This window comes from Platichthys flesus, chromosome 8, assembly GCF_949316205.1.
Source record: "Platichthys flesus chromosome 8, fPlaFle2.1, whole genome shotgun sequence".
Taxonomy (NCBI): Eukaryota; Metazoa; Chordata; class Actinopteri; order Pleuronectiformes; family Pleuronectidae; genus Platichthys; species Platichthys flesus.
In genome coordinates, this window is record NC_084952.1 from 11,230,975 (window position 1) to 11,247,689 (window position 16,715).

The 16,715-nt window shown below is 41.6% G+C and overlaps 4 protein-coding genes across 4 annotated transcripts; all 4 read left to right on the top strand.

The window, feature by feature from the left end:
* The first annotated feature begins 4,141 nt into the window (after nucleotides 1–4,141).
* Nucleotides 4,142–6,556, top strand: LOC133959173 (protocadherin alpha-3-like). Its single transcript, XM_062394268.1, has one exon. It carries the CDS (start codon nucleotides 4,142–4,144, stop codon nucleotides 6,554–6,556), a length of 2,415 nt encoding a protein of 804 aa, XP_062250252.1.
* Nucleotides 6,557–7,254: 698 nt separating this feature from the next.
* LOC133959174 (protocadherin alpha-13-like) lies at nucleotides 7,255–9,660 on the top strand. The gene has a single exon (XM_062394269.1). The coding sequence runs from the start codon at nucleotides 7,261–7,263 to the stop codon at nucleotides 9,658–9,660; it is 2,400 nt and encodes a 799-aa protein (XP_062250253.1). The 5' UTR covers nucleotides 7,255–7,260.
* Nucleotides 9,661–10,551: 891 nt separating this feature from the next.
* On the top strand, nucleotides 10,552–12,927 carry LOC133959175 (protocadherin alpha-8-like). Its single transcript, XM_062394270.1, has one exon. It carries the CDS (start codon nucleotides 10,552–10,554, stop codon nucleotides 12,925–12,927), a length of 2,376 nt encoding a protein of 791 aa, XP_062250254.1.
* A 960-nt stretch (nucleotides 12,928–13,887) lies between these two features.
* LOC133959177 (protocadherin alpha-8-like) lies at nucleotides 13,888–16,263 on the top strand. Its single transcript, XM_062394271.1, has one exon. It carries the CDS (start codon nucleotides 13,888–13,890, stop codon nucleotides 16,261–16,263), a length of 2,376 nt encoding a protein of 791 aa, XP_062250255.1.
* The last annotated feature ends 452 nt before the right edge of the window (nucleotides 16,264–16,715 follow it).

A 16,715-nucleotide genomic window follows, 5' to 3' on the forward strand; every position in this document is an offset into this window, starting at 1 on the left:
GGCATAGTTTTCCCAGATATTCACTGAATCCAGTTTTACTTTTTTGTGGACCATAAATCTAAACAGAGTTAGAAAAATAAAACTGAATGAACATCAAATTATCCCTCACACAACACCTGGTTTATGGCACTAAAGGAGAAGTTGTTTAGAGTGCGTGTTGAGGTTTATTTTCCAAGCCAATATTTTTTATTGACTTGTACATAATGATAGTGGAGTCTAAAACACACCCTTTTTTTATTTTTTTTCCAAAAGATGTCAAGTCAGGTCATATTTATTTAAATAGCAAATTAAAAACAACTGGAGTAGAGCAAAGATGATTTACAATCTGCAGATCTGTAGGATTCTCAGATGTGTGGTTTCTATTTTTAACTTCATTGTTCCATCTGAAACTGAGATGGTGATGAAAAGACAAGTTTCAAAGAAAAGCCAATGTTCCCTTTTAGAGATCGTTTCTCTACAGCTTCTCTGCTTCAAGAACACAAGTTGTCACTTTCGCTCTGGACTCCCCACCTCACGAATGTGAGTATTGATTCAAAGGAAAATTTTTGTTATATTTAAGTTCTACAAGACATAGACAAAAAAGACAAATAGGAATATATAACAGAACACTAAATATCTGCAAGGCGAGAGTAATCAAGAATGATTATTATTTTCTGTTATCTACCATCCATTTCAGTACCGTGGCAAACAAAACACTTAATGGAGTGGTGGGAAAACAGTTTAACTTCTGCAACAATGCCACAGTGTTCTGTGGGTAAAACGTTCTTTCAATGTAACATTATAGCTCATCTCACTCCACAGATTGGCACATCTGCTTAAATAGAACAAATGGGCACTGTTCCTTGAAAACAATGAGCTCTCACTACAAAATTAAATCTGTTACCATGGCATCACATAGCTCATGTGCAAGTCATTCAACATTAAAAAAAACTGCCCTTTTCTGAATACCAGTCACTACACAGGGGGAGGTACAGGGACAGTGCTGTGTCAATACTGAACCTTCACATTATTACAACTTTCAAATTCAAATTCCTGTTTTATTATTTTGAATCATATTTTCCGATTTTCATGCACGCAAACCAGTGAGAATAGTAATAGTGGAGAGATTCTGCCTTCTTGAAAAGCTCCAACACTGCTAACACAGCTCAGCCTGCCTTCAACAATCAAAATGTCTTCATATGTTTCCTTGTTCAGCAAGACTAAGTTATTTGAACTTCTAAGATTTTTAAGATACTTTGGTTTAAAGGGTATTTTTTAGGTCATTACTTATTCCTTTTTTCATCTTGACAAATCTGCAGTTCTCAACTGACTGAGGAAGGTTTCAGATCACAACGATGCCCAGGGCTTCATTCCTTTCAAGGCCAATTAATTGTATTCACAAATGTTTTTTCTTCTAATCTAAGAATGATTATTTTTCAAGTTTTTCAAGAACAGCACGTGTGAGTTAAAACAAGAGGGACATTCCAAAAGCAGGCATTTGAGAGAGTGCTCTGTCATGATGGCAGTGGAAACCGGCTCCAGCCAGATGTCCCCTCTGGGTTGTCATTTGTGATCAGTCAGCACATTATGACGCAACTAAAAAAAACATGTGTGGTGTATAGTGAAATTATCAAGATGCATTTGAATAGAATATAATTCAAAACTCATCATTAGGTTTGGTTTTGTGCAATAAACAGCGTGATCGGGTAATCACTGTTTTACAAACATTGATTCCAATGAGTGTGTCTGCTCCTCTGTCTGCCTCTTTGTGTGTGTGCATGCATGACCTCATCTCCCCAGAGAGATGAGGTCATGTGTGCATGTGCAGGAGAGATTGAAATTCAGCACCACAGAATGAATAATTTTAATTCAATATCCACTTTATCACCACATTCTAGGAGCATATTTTTAAATTGAGTGTTTGCTGTCTGAATGTGTGGTGTATCAAATAGACTTAAAGCTTGGTTATGGTGTCTGGTTTTGAGAATATAATGTTTGTTTGGAAACAATTTTAAATTTCCTTTCTCGTCACCACCCGACTCAGTCACACTGCCTGTTGTCTGCAGTGCTGGTCTGACACACACAACAATGTGGAGCATAACACTGCAACAACCACCAGCTGGCAGTAGTTGCCCAACACATACTGTAATGCTGTATTTCATTTGTTAGTGTATTTTTCGGATCTCTCTTGCAAAACATGTCTTTTGTAATGCTGATGAAACAAATTCGATTTAAGAAGAATACTATTGTGTGGAACTCTTTTGTCTGAGAATTACAAATATTGTGCTGTAAATAAAATATTGGGAAGGGATATAAAGACAAAGGGTAACACGTGTATGATGTATTAACAGAATTAAAGCATCCAGACTGTGTTGATAGGGCTGACTTTCTTTGTCTGCAGCATCCCTCCCCCCCTCTGCTTCCTTCCTCTCTGGGTGTGCGCTCGATTTCAGCACCATGGACAGTGACCTGCCTAATGGAGCTGCGTTGCCATGGTGACGTGATGTCTTTCTGCTGGAGCACAGTGTGCTGTGGAGCCAGCCACACCCCTTGACCCCCACTCCTCCACAGCACACTGCAGTACCCGCAGCCTGCAGACATCATATGAGCCTCCCCCCTGCTAAATATTAACGCTTAATAAGCTTAATAAGGGCTGATAAATAATAATAGAAACGGTGGTTTGATTTTTAAAACTAGTTGGTCTTATTGCTGGTGAGGCAGAAATTAGGCGGAGGTGATGCGGAATGCGGCAGCGCACACGCACGCGCAGTATACGTTTGGCCTACATCCAGATTCAATACGTGGCAAAAGCAGGTGGGAGGGGTGCGCACACTCTGGGTCGTAATGTGGGTCAGCTTGTTTCCTGGCTGCCGTTATTAGATTCATCGTGTCATTTTTTCTGTCATGGTTTTCATCTGGGTGTTCATTTTCACTGCTGCAATGCGGAAAGGCTGCTGCGAGGCGAACAAGGCACAACGACGTGTGACCACTGCAGAGATGCAATATGAGTGGGCTCATGTGAGCAGCACTTGCAAGTGTTATCCAGGAGATGTCACTGTTCACCTCTGCAATAGGGAGTAAGGTTGTGGGAGTGTGCTGAACAGACCGCATAGAGTCACAGCAGATAGATTATGAATGGCAGCAGGTTATTCAGCACCAACATGATAAAGAGGTAAAGCTACATCAAGTGTGTGGATTCAGTTGACAAACGTTAACTTAATGACCCACTACTGCTGATCATTACCACAATCGCCCAGTCTTTTGCTCGTAGCACAGCCTTTCAGCTGGAGTCAATAAACAATGACAGTTGTCCAGAGAAAGCACCAAATTCAACACCATGGAAAATAAATGTAACCATATATATATAAGAACAATTTATATATAGGTGAATTATTAATGAATACATATGTATTTGCGTTTGGATGTAACTTTTCATAATTATTGCCAAACTGCATCACTTCGTAGAGACCCACATATTTTTTCTTACTGCGGGTAAAAGAATCAAAATGCTGCAATAAATCCATCTTCATATTGTTTCCACTCAAGACCCAACACGCTAAATTGTTAATTGGCTACAATCTGATATGTCTGTAGAACACAAACATTTACATTATTACTTTAGATATTATATTAAACATAAATATTAACAATTTTAGGAACACTGTTGGACAAGGCAAATATCTATAAGTGGGGAGCAAACATCATAAAACAATGGAATAAAAAAATGTATAACTTATCAATTATAAACTTTTTGGAAAGATAAACCCATCCCTCAGGTTTAAGATATTGATATTATTATTACTTTTCAGTATCGGCTGGTAAAAGGCAGATTTCGATACACACCTAAATGTTCAAATATTAAGATATATTGTCATAATAACCTGTCATAATGATCTCACGTGCTAGACTGGCAGCATCGCAGCAGTGACAACGGGTGGTGCTGTTACACTACATATATTCACAGTGGTTGCGTCTGTGGGAGAGGCGCATCTTTTTTTACATGTTCACAGATACCGGGTGAGAGAACGGGCTTAACAGCCTTCATCCTCCTGCTGGAAACGATGGTTGCCGCGGACCTTTCTTGTTTATTCTCCATAAAAGGAAACTGAAAATCACATAAGAGTTTTGTTGACGGATTTAAGACCAACGATCAAATCAAATAATGGCGGCATCGAACAGCAATGGACAGCGACTGGATGTGTGGATTTTCTTTTGTCTGTCGCTGCTGGTTGTGATTCAACTGGATGGAATCGCTGCTCAAATCCGGTATTCCATCCAGGAAGAAGTGAAATTAGGGACGCCAGTGGGAAACGTGGCCAAAGACCTTGGATTAGATCTTGGACGACTGGTGGAAAGAAACCTTCGTGTCGTGTCAGGAACAAAGCAGGATCTGTTTAAGGTAAATGCGAGAGATGGGGTTCTGTTGGTAAACCAGCGGCTGGACAGAGAGGAACTGTGCGCAAAAACCGCTCTGTGCGTCGCAAATTTAAAAGCGGTGGTGGAAAATCCCCTCGAGATGCATCAAGTTATAGTTGAAATAATCGATGTAAACGACAACTCGCCGAAATTCCCCGAAGAAAACTACACATTGGAGGTACTGGAGCTCGCCGTGGTGGGATCCCGATTTCAAATGGAGGGAGCCCACGACTTGGATGTTGGTTTGAATTCCTTACAGTCATATAAGCTGAACAACAACCAGTATTTTCGACTGGAAACAGAGGAATCTGGGGAGGATGGAAAAGTGCCATTCCTGATTTTACAACGACCTCTGGACAGAGAACACACAGCTCAACACTGGCTACAATTAACAGCGTCAGATGGAGGGAAACCATCGAAATCTGGCGCAATTAATATCACCGTTATTTTGTCAGACGTAAATGACAACCCACCCGTGTGTCGTAAACAGAAATACACCGTGACAATAAAGGAAAACGCACCAGCAGGGACATTTCTTCTGACAGTGAACGCAACAGACCCGGATGAGGGTATGAACGGTGAGATCGAGTATTCTCTGAGGGGTAAACACAGAGGCCTGTCTTCTGAGCCGTTTGATTTGGATCGTACAACTGGCAGACTAACAGTGAAAGGAGGCCTCGATTACGAAGAGAAGCAGGTCTATGAGATTAAGGTACTGGCTGCGGACAAAGGGGCAGTGTCTCTGTCCACACACTGCAACGTGCTGGTTAGAGTGGAAGACGTGAATGATAACCATCCCGAGATAGAGATCACGTCCCTCTCCAGTCGCATTCCAGAGGACGCACCTCTTGGCACGGTGGTGGCGTTGATGGGTGTGACTGACTTGGACTCAGGTGTAAATGGTCAGGTCGTGTGCAGTGTGCCTGGACATTTGCCTTTTGACCTAAAGCCGTCCCCTGACGGACAGTCATACTCTTTGATCACCAGGGACTCCCTGGATAAGGAAACAATGCACACGTATGAGATCACGATAACAGCTAAAGATTTAGGGAGTCCCGCACTGTCATCTACCAAGGTGATACAGGTGGATGTGCTAGACGTCAATGATAACTGTCCCTTGTTCACTGAGACCCCATACACGTTTTATGTGCCTGAAAATAACAAGGCTGGAATGTCAATTTTTGCAGTGCGTGCGACTGATGCCGATGGAGGTGAAAATGCAGCAGTCACATATTCACTCGACAGGAAGAGTCCAGGTCCCACCGTTACCTCATTTTTAAATATCAACGAAGCCAATGGCACGATTTTAGCGCTGAAAAGTTTTGACTTTGAAACGGTGAAAACATTCCAGTTTCACGTTGTTGCGTCAGATTCTGGAACTCCGTCACTGAGCAGCAACGTCGCAGTGAACGTGTTCATTCTGGATCAGAACGACAATGCTCCAGTTATCCTGTATCCAGTCAGCTCCAACGGTTCTGCTGAAGGTGTGGAGGAGATTCCCCGTAATGTGAACGCAGGACACTTGGTGACTAAAGTCAGAGCCTATGATGCTGATATAGGATATAACGGCTGGTTACTGTTTTCACTGCAGGAAGTTACTGACCACAGTCTCTTTGGTTTGGACCGCTATACCGGACAGATCAGAACACTTCGCTCATTCACAGAGACAGACGAGGCTGAGCACAAGCTGCTCATACTGGTCAAAGACAATGGGAACGTGTCACTCTCAGCAACAGCTACTGTCATCGTCAAAGTCGTGGAGCCCAAAGAAGCTTTTGCAGCTTCTGATGTGAAAAGTTCAACAAAAGCAGATGAGGACAATAATGTGACTTTTTACCTGATGATAACTGTGGGCTCAGTTTCAGCTCTTTTTCTCGTCAGTATCATCGTGCTGATTTCAATGCAGTGCTCAAAGTCCACAGACTACACTTCTAAATATCTGCCAGAGCCTAATTATGATGGGACACTGTGTCACAGCATCCAGTATAGATCTGGAGACAAACGCTACATGTTAGTTGGACCCAGGATGAGTATAGGATCTACTATAGCCCCAGGAAGCCATGCCAATACACTAATGCTGCCTGACAGGAGGGGCACATCTGGAGAGGTAAATATATTTTGTTACTTATATGACCTCATATGCTTTGACACGCTATGTTGAACTGTTGTTCATATGTAGAAGCAGCTCCACTTGTTGTCCTTTTTTTTTCCTTTGCTCTTTCTGTGGCTGAGAAATAGCGCTGTCCTTGGTGCTGAAGGAAATCCCCATGTGTTTCCATCAAGACTTTACCTAATTATTTGTCCTTATTGGCAACACAACGACTGGCAGATTGACCTATACTCACTCGAGCTGTGTTTCCTTCATATAGTACCCGTATGCCAAGTCACGTGACTAGAATGAATCAAAGTGAATCCCTTTATTGTATCGAGCACAAGTTTGTGTCTTCACTTCTAGTCTTCCTCGAAGACATTACTTAATCTTCATTAATTGATACTTTAAAGCATATTTAAGACCATTAGTTGTCCCATCTATTGAAGGAAGTAAGAAGTGAACTAATACACTTGATTTCGTGTCGTAGTGAAGCCCAGTGGCCAGATGATGTCAGTGTGGCCCCGGTAATGATTGTGTTGCTCATTCTGCACTGGCCCTGCCCATCTACAGATCATCTCAGATGACGGGAATGCTTGCGGAGTGCACATCGTAGCTTTTGCATTACGCGTGAAAAGCGATTTATATATATTGTGTGTGTGTGTTTGTGCGAATGCCTATATATGAGAATGATGTTATTTATTTAATTTGACTGATTCGATGAACAACTGGATCGTTGTATTTCCCTAAAATAAGACCGCAGTTTCTGCTTCACAATGGGATATCGAGGACAAAGGCGCCGAGTGAACTGTTGGTGGATTTTGTTGCTGTGCTTTGAGGAGGGGATTTTGGCTCAGCTTAGATACTCAGTTCCAGAAGAAGTACAAGTTGGATCACCTGTTGGAAATGTCGCTAAGGATTTGGGGCTTGACACCAGCAGTTTGACAGACAGGAGGTTTCGCCTCGTTTCGGGTCCAAATCACGCTCTGTTTCAGTTGAATCAGAACAATGGAGTGTTGTATGTAGGGGAAATTATGGACCGCGAAGAAATCTGCGATGGAGTAAAGGTTTGTTCGATAAACCTCAAAATTGTTGTCGAGAGCCCACTGGAAATACATTATGTGAGTGTTGAAATAACAGACGTTAATGACCATTCACCGACCTTTCCAGAAAACGAGCAACGACTGGAAATAGCAGAGCACACTCCCCCAGGTACTCGTTTCCAAATCCATGCCGCTAGAGACCCTGACGTCGGTACGCAGTCAGTGCGATTATATAAACTGAACCAAAATGAATTTTTTGAGACAGATGTGAGAGACAGCGAGGGGGACAAGATCCCTTTTTTAGTTCTGAAAAAGACTTTGGACAGGGAGAAAAAGGCAGAACATAATTTAACATTAACGGCTACTGATGGAGGCAGTCCGGCCAAATCTGGGATTCTTAATTTAACAATCACTGTACTTGATGCAAATGATAATCGTCCTGTCTTCAGCAAAGACACGTATAGCGTGTCATTAGATGAAAATGCGCCGATAGGAACTCTTGTAATACAACTGAACGCTACGGATTTAGATGAAGGTCTGAATAGCGCGATTGAATACACGTTTGGAAAAACACAGAAGAAGAAAGTGCAAGAGACTTTTGAATTAGACAGCGTCAGTGGTGAGATTCGAGTAAAAGGAAAAGTGGACTTCGAGGACACGGAAATTTACAGACTAGACGTGCAGGCTTCAGATAAAGGTCAGCTACCCTGGACGGGTGAAAGCAGAGTCGTGATAAAAATTAAAGATGCAAACGATAATGAGCCAGATATTGAAGTGACGTCACTGTCCAACGTTGTCCACGAAGATTCAAAGCCTGGCACCGTCATCTCCCTTATTAGCGTTACGGACAGAGACTCGGGTGTTAATGGAAAAGTTATTTGTAAAATCTCAGATGGCGTTCCCTTCGATTTGACACCATCCATTGAGGAAAACATGTACTCTCTTGTCACCAAAGGGCGCTTGGACCGAGAAACTGTGTCCGATTATGACATCACAATAACAGCTACAGACTGTGGTGACCCTCCACTTTTTTCCGCAAAAACTTTACGTGTTCAGGTGTCAGATGTAAATGATAACAAACCAGTATTTAGTAAAAATCCATATGAACTTTATTTGGTAGAAAACAATAACCCGGGAGCATCCATATTTTCTGTGACTGCTACTGATAATGATATAAATGAAAACGCAGCAATAACATACCACATCGTGAGAGGTGATGGGCTGCAGGGTGATAAGACATCGTTCCTGAATGTAAACGCGGAAAACGGACAAATATCCGCGCTGAAAAGTTTCGACTTTGAAAAACTGAAAAAGTTCATGTTCCACGTTGTTGCGTCAGATTCTGGAACTCCGTCACTGAGCAGCAACGTCACAGTGAACGTGTTCATTCTGGATCAGAACGACAACGCTCCAGTCATCCTGTATCCAGTCAGCTCCAACGGTTCTGCTGAAGGTGTGGAGGAGATTCCCCGCAATGTGAACGCAGGACACTTGGTGACTAAAGTCAGAGCCTATGACGCTGATATAGGATATAACGGCTGGTTACTGTTTTCACTGCAGGAAGTTACTGACCACAGTCTATTTGGTTTGGACCGCTATACAGGACAGATCAGAACACTTCGCTCATTCACAGAGACAGACGAGGCTGAGCACAAGCTGCTCATACTGGTCAAAGACAATGGGAACGTGTCACTCTCAGCAACAGCTACTGTCATAGTCAAAGTCGAGGAGCCCAAAGAAGCTTTTGCAGCTTCTGATGTGAAAAGTTCAACAAAAGCAGATGAGGACAATAATGTGACTTTTTACCTGATGATAACTTTGGGCTCAGTTTCAGCTCTTTTTCTCGTCAGCATCATCGTGCTGATTTCAATGCAGTGCTCAAAGTCCACAGACTACACTTCTAAATATCTGCCAGAACCTAATTATGATGGGACACTGTGTCACAGCATCCAGTACAGATCTGGAGACAAACGCTACATGTTAGTTGGACCCAGGATGAGTATAGGATCTACTATAGCCCCAGGAAGCCATGCCAATACACTAATGCTGCCTGAAAGGAGGGGGATGTCTGGAGAGGTAAGATTATGTTTTGATTTCGAATTAATGTATAGTTTATTAACCCACAAAGAATGACTCTGAGTTCGTAAAGAAAATCTCATCGTAATAGATAAGATTACCTCTATAATCATTTAAAACAATTCTGCTCAATGCTGTTTTTAATAAATGTTTGTTCTCAATGTGCGGTATTTCTGTATTAGAAAATTCAAATGTGCTGGCTACTACAATGACATAGTGTTTAAATGTGCTGAGTTTTATTTGTGGTGTAAATGGTAAGGAGGTGATTTGGTATTTAAGTTTCTGTTCGAATATGTATTTTAAATCAACAGCTTTAAAACTAAGCACTTTACAGTGCTGTCCATGGTGCTGACGCTGAATCACGCTGTGTTTTTCATCTACGGATTTTAACGAGCAGATTTGTGGCTTGTATTTGAGGAGATTGACTTCTCAATGTGTTTTCTTACACACCACTCTCGTGTGTTAATATAAATCCGGACGTATCTGCTCAAACTTTCCCAAGAATTCCTGGACAAATTGGATGTTGTTCAATGGCTATTAGGCTGTAGTGTGGTGGACATTGTGTCCATGGTGTAATTGACAATACGTCTATCATACCACCGTTTCAATCTTATCATCTTGGTCTGAGGAAACACACTAATATCTTCGTTTATGTGCCGGGTTAGAAATGGGTTATATTGTGCTCTGTCCACGAGGTGTCAGTATCATATCAGCATCCATTGTTGTTGCGTTATGGAGTTGGCCCTGCCCCTTCCAGCGAGGTTTTGTTCTGATCGACAGACAGAACGCTGTAAACCTTCCACACAAACGACTGATGCCGTTACGCGCATAGTGAGGCTGAAAATATGGGAGACGGTTCCTCAGTGTATTTTATGTTTAGACGAATTCTTCCTTCCTAAGAACCTTTGAGTGGATGTAACATTAACTACAGTGGTCTGAGCTGAGGCGATGGAACAAAGACGAGGAATATTCGCCTGGTTGGTGGCCTTCCGTTTTTCGGTGATGCTGAGCTGCGTGATGCGGGTGTCAGCTCAGATCAAATATTCTGTTCCAGAGGAAGTGAAGGTGGGATCTATTGTTGGAAATGTCGCAAAGGATCTAGGACTCGACATCACTACATTGGATGAAAGACGCTTTCGTATCGTCTCCGGAACAGAAGATTCTCAGTTTGAAGTCCATCAGAACAATGGCGTGTTGTATGTGCGTAAAAGCATCGACCGAGAGGAGCGCTGTGAAAGCGCTTCGCCGTGTGTAGTAAACCTGAAAATGGTCGCTGAGAATCCGATGGAAATACATTATGTGGCAGTGGAAATCGTTGATGTCAACGATCATTCACCTACTTTTCAGGAGGAAGAAAAATTATTAGAAATTTCTGAGTCCACTGTTTCCGGTAAACGCTTCCAGTTACCAACCGCTCGTGATCCCGATGTTGGCACAAATACAGTACGTGTTTATAAATTAAACCATAACGAATATTTTAGCATACAAATAAGAGAGAGAGGAGAGGACAAGATACCATTCTTAGTTTTACAAAAGTCTCTAGATCGAGAAAAGCACAATGAGCACAGACTGATACTGACAGCGGTTGATGGTGGAAATTCTCCGAGATCAGGGACTCTTAATGTCACAGTCATAGTCTTAGATTCAAACGATAATCATCCTATATTTAGCCAAGAGGTGTATTCGGTAACAGTACCTGAAAATGTCAAAGCTGAAACAAGTGTAATAACAGTAAGTGCAACCGATCTGGATGAAGGTGCAAATGGAGATATTGAATATTCTTTTGGTGGCGAACTTGCCCCGAAAATATATGATATGTTTATCTTAGATAAAGACACTGGCGAAATTCTAGTAAAGGGAGAAATTGACTTTGAGCAGATTGAGGTTTTTAAGTTAGACGTCCACGCCACTGACAAAGGACAACCTCCAATGAGCACTGATTGCAGAGTGATAATCAAAGTTCTGGATGAAAATGACAACAAACCTGAAATAGAAGTGACGTCGCTGTCACAGATGGTGTCTGAAGACTCAAAACCCGGGACGGTGGTTTCTCTCATTAGTATTACTGACAGAGACGCCGGTTTAAACGGTAAAGTCATATGTAGTCTCCCAGATAATGTGCCATTCGAATTAAAACCGTCATATCAAGATAACATGTACTCGTTAGTTTTGAAAAATCGTTTGGATCGAGAATTAGTGTCACATTATGAAATTGAACTCACAGCGACAGACTGTGGGCAGCCTCCCCTGTCTACATTCAAAACTCTGAGTATTGACTTATCAGACGTGAATGATAACAACCCTCAGTTTCTTCAGAATCCAATCGAACTTTACCTGGTGGAAAATAACGTACCAGGAAATATTATATTTTCTGTGACAGCTTCGGATAAAGACATGAATGAAAACGCGGCTTTAACTTATAATATTGTGAGAGGGGAAGGTAGCCAAGTTAAAAATGCAGCATTTTTAAGTATTAACTCAGATAATGGACAAATATCAGCGCTGAAAAGTTTTGACTTTGAAGCAGTGAAAACTTTCCAGTTCCACGTTGTAGCGTCAGATTCTGGAACTCCGTCAATGAGCAGCAACGTTACAGTGAACGTGTTCATTCTGGATCAGAACGACAACGCTCCAGTCATCCTGTATCCAGTCAGCTCCAACGGTTCTGCTGAAGGTGTGGAGGAGATTCCCCGCAATGTGAACGCAGGACACTTGGTGACTAAAGTCAGAGCCTATGACGCTGATTTAGGATATAACGGCTGGTTACTGTTTTCACTGCAGGAAGTTACTGACCACAGTCTCTTTGGTTTGGACCGCTATACAGGACAGATCAGAATACTTCGCTCATTCACAGATACAGACGAGGCTGAGCACAAGCTGCTCATACTGGTCAAAGACAATGGGAACGTGTCACTCTCAGCAACAGCTACTGTCATCGTCAAAGTCGTGGAGCCCAAAGAAGCTTTTGCAGCTTCTGATGTGAAAAGTTTAACAAAAGTAGATGAGGACAATAATGTGACTTTTTACCTGATGATAACTGTGGGCTCAGTTTCAGCTCTTTTTCTCGTCAGTATCATCGTGCTGATTTCAATGCAGTGCTCAACGTCCACAGACTATACTTCTAAATATCTACCAGAGCCTAATTATGATGGGACACTGTGTCACAGCATCCAGTACAGATCTGGAGACAAACGCTACATGCTAGTTGGACCCAGGATGAGTATAGGATCTACTATAGCCCCAGGTAGCCATGCCAATACACTAATGCTGCCTGACAGGAGAGGGACACCCGGAGAGGTAAGAAATGTTTTGATTTCAAATTAATGTATAGTTTATTAATCCACAAAAAATTTACTCTGAGCTCGTTAAGAAGGTAGCATAAAGGTAGATAAGATTACCTCTAAAATCATTCAAAACAATAACGTTCATTCCTGTTTTAAATTTTTGTGTGTTCAACATTCACTCTTTGTTTCTTAGAAAATTCAAATGTGCTGGCTACTACAATGACACAGTGTTTAAATGTGCGGAGTTTTATTTGTGGTGTAAATGGTAAACATGTGATTTGGTATTTAAGTTTCAGTTCGAATGTGTATTTTTAATCAACAGCTTCAAAAACAAAGCACTTTACAGCACTGCCTGTGGTGCTGACACTGAGTCACGCTTTGTCAAATGGGAGGATTTTTAAGGAAACATTTTTTAAGCTTCGTGTATTTCATCTATGGATTTTAACGAGCAGATTAGTGGCTTGTATTTGAGGAGATTGAGTTCTCAATGTGTTTTCTTACACACCACTCCTGTGTGTTTATATAAATCCGGACGAATCTGCTCAAACTTTCCCAGGAATTCCTTGATAAATTGGATGTTGTTCAATGGCTATTAGGATGTAGTGTGGTGGATATTGTGTCCATGGTGTAATTGACAATACTTCTATCATACCACAGTTTCAATCTTGTCATCTTGGACTGTGGCAACATACTAATATCTTCCTTTATGTGCCGGGTTAGAAATGGGTTATATTGTGCTCTGTCCACGAGGTGTCAGTATCATATCAGCATCCATTGTTGCGTTATGGAGTTGGCCCTGCCCCTTCCAGCGAGGTTTTGTTCTGATCGACAGACAGAACGCTGTAAACCTTCTACAAAAACGACTGATGCCGATACGCGCAGAGTGAGGCTGAAAATATGGGAGACGGTTCCTCAGTGTATTTTATGTTTAGACGAATTCCTCCTTCCTAAGAACCTTTGAGTGGATGTAACAATAACTACAGTGGTCTGAGCTGAAACGATGGGACAAAGACGAGGAATATACGCCCGTTGGGTGGCCTTCCGTTTTTCGGTGATGCTGAGCTGCGTGATGCAGGTTTCATCTCAGATCAAATATTCTGTTCCAGAGGAAGTGAAGGTGGGATCTATGGTTGGAAACGTCGCAAAGGATCTAGGACTCGACATCACTACATTGGATGAAAGACGCTTTCGCATTGTCTCCGGAACAGAAGATTCTCGGTTTGAAGTACATCAGAACAATGGCGTGTTGTATGTGCGTAAAAGCATCGACCGAGAGGAGCTCTGTGAAAGCGCTTCGCCGTGTGTAGTAAACCTGAAAATGGTCGCTGAGAATCCAATGGAAATACATTATGTGGCAGTGGAAATCGTTGATGTCAACGATCATTCACCTACTTTTCAGGAGGAAGAACATGTATTAGAAATTGCTGAGTCTACTCTACCCGGTAAACGCTTCCAATTACCAACAGCGCACGACCCAGATGTTGGCATCAATACAGTACGTGTGTATAAATTAAACCAAAATGAATATTTTAGCATACAAATAAGAGAAAGGGGAGAGGACAAGATACCATTCTTAGTTTTACAAAAGTCTCTAGATCGAGAAAAGAACATTGAGCACAATCTGATACTAACAGCGGTTGATGGTGGAAATCCACTGAGATCAGGGACTCTTAACGTCACAGTCGTTGTCTTAGATTCAAACGATAATCATCCTATATTTAGCCAAGAGGTGTATTCAGTAACAGTACCTGAAAATGTCAAAGCTGAAACAAGAGTTATTATATTAACTGCAACTGATCTGGATGAAGGTGCAAATGGAGATATTGAATATGTGTTTGGTGGTAAAATTGACCGGAAAATATACGACATGTTTATTTTAGATAAAGACACTGGTGAAATTCGAGTAAAGGGCAATATTGACTATGAGCAGATTGAGGTTTTTAAGTTAGACGTCCATGCCACTGACAAAGGACATCTTCCAATGAGCACTGATTGTAGAGTGATAATCAAAGTTCTGGACGAAAATGACAACAAACCTGAAATAGAAGTGACGTCCCTGTCACAGATGGTGTCTGAAGACTCAAAACCCGGGACGGTGGTTTCTCTCATTAGTATTACTGACAGAGACGCCGGATTAAACGGTAAAGTCATCTGTAGTCTCTCAGATAATGTGCCATTCGAATTAAAACCATCATATCAAGATAACATGTACTCGTTAGTTTTGAAATATCGTTTGGATCGAGAATTAGTGTCACATTATGACATTGAACTCACAGCGACAGACTGTGGGCAGCCTCCCTTGTCTACATTCAAAACTCTGAGTATTGACGTATCAGACGTGAATGATAACAACCCTCAGTTTCTGCAGAATCCAATCGAACTTTACCTGGTGGAAAATAACGTACCAGGAAATATTATATTTTCCGTGACAGCTTCGGATAAAGACTTGAATGAAAACGCGGCTTTAACTTATAATATTGTGAGAGGGGAAGGTAGTCAAGTTAAAAATGCAGCATTTTTAAGTATTAACTCTGATAATGGACAAATATCAGCGCTGAAAAGTTTTGACTTTGAAGCAGTGAAAACTTTCCAGTTCAACGTTGAAGCGTCAGATTCTGGAACTCCGTCACTGAGCAGCAACGTCACAGTGAACGTGTTCATTCTGGATCAGAACGATAACGCTCCAGTCATCCTGTATCCAGTCAGCTCCAACGGTTCTGCTGAAGGCGTGGAGGAGATTCCCCGCAATGTGAACGCAGGACACTTTGTGACTAAAGTCAGAGCCTATGACGCTGATATAGGATATAACGGCTGGTTACTGTTTTCACTGCAGGAAGTTACTGACCACAGTCTCTTTGGTTTGGACCGCTATACAGGACAGATCAGAACACTTCGCTCATTCACAGAGACAGACGAGGCTGAGCACAAACTGGTCATACTGGTCAAAGACAATGGGAACGTGTCACTCTCAGCAACAGCTACTGTCAACGTCAAAGTCGTGGAGCCCAAAGAAGCTTTTGCAGCTTCTGATGTGAAAAGTTCAACAAAAGTAGATGAGGACAACAATGTGACTTTTTACCTGATGATAACTGTGGGCTCGGTTTCAGCTCTTTTTCTCGTCAGTATCATCGTGCTGATTTCAATGCAGTGCTCAAAGTCCACAGACTACACTTCTAAATATCTGCCAGAGCCTAATTATGATGGGACACTGTGTCACAGCATCCAGTACAGATCTGGAGACAAACGCTACATGTTAGTTGGACCCAGGATGAGTATAGGATCTGCTATAGCCCCAGGAAGCCATGCCAATACACTAATGCTGCCTGACAGGAGAGGGATATCTGGAGAGGTAAGACATGTTTTGATTTCGAATTAATGTATAGTTCATTGACCCACTAAAAATTGACTCTGAGCTCGTAAAGAAGGTAACATCAAGGTAGACAAGATTACCTCTATAATCATTTAAAGCAGTTATGTTCATTCCTGTTTTAATTATAGTGTGTTCAATATTCACTAATTGTCTCTTAGAAAATTCAAATGTGCTGGCTACTACAATGACACAGTGTTTAAATGTGCTGAGTTTTATTTGTTGTGTAATGGTAATCAGGTGATTTGGTATTTAAGTTTCTGTTCGAATATGTATTTTGAATCAACAGCTTTAAAAAAAACAAACACTTTACAGTACTGTCCATGGTGCTGACACTGAGTCACGCATTGTCAAATGGGAGGATTTTTAAGGAAACATTTTTCAATGGTTAATGTTTTTCATCTATGGATTATAACGAGCAGATTTGTGGCTTGTATTTGAGGAGATTTAGTTCTCAATGT

Excerpts from the sequence above, each read along its gene's own strand:
- LOC133959177 (XM_062394271.1), top strand. The coding sequence starts at position 13,888 with ATGGGACAAAGACGAGGAATATACGCCCGTTGGGTGGCCTTCCGTTTT.
- LOC133959174 (XM_062394269.1), top strand. The coding sequence starts at position 7,261 with ATGGGATATCGAGGACAAAGGCGCCGAGTGAACTGTTGGTGGATTTTG.
- LOC133959175 (XM_062394270.1), top strand. The coding sequence starts at position 10,552 with ATGGAACAAAGACGAGGAATATTCGCCTGGTTGGTGGCCTTCCGTTTT.
- LOC133959173 (XM_062394268.1), top strand. The coding sequence starts at position 4,142 with ATGGCGGCATCGAACAGCAATGGACAGCGACTGGATGTGTGGATTTTC.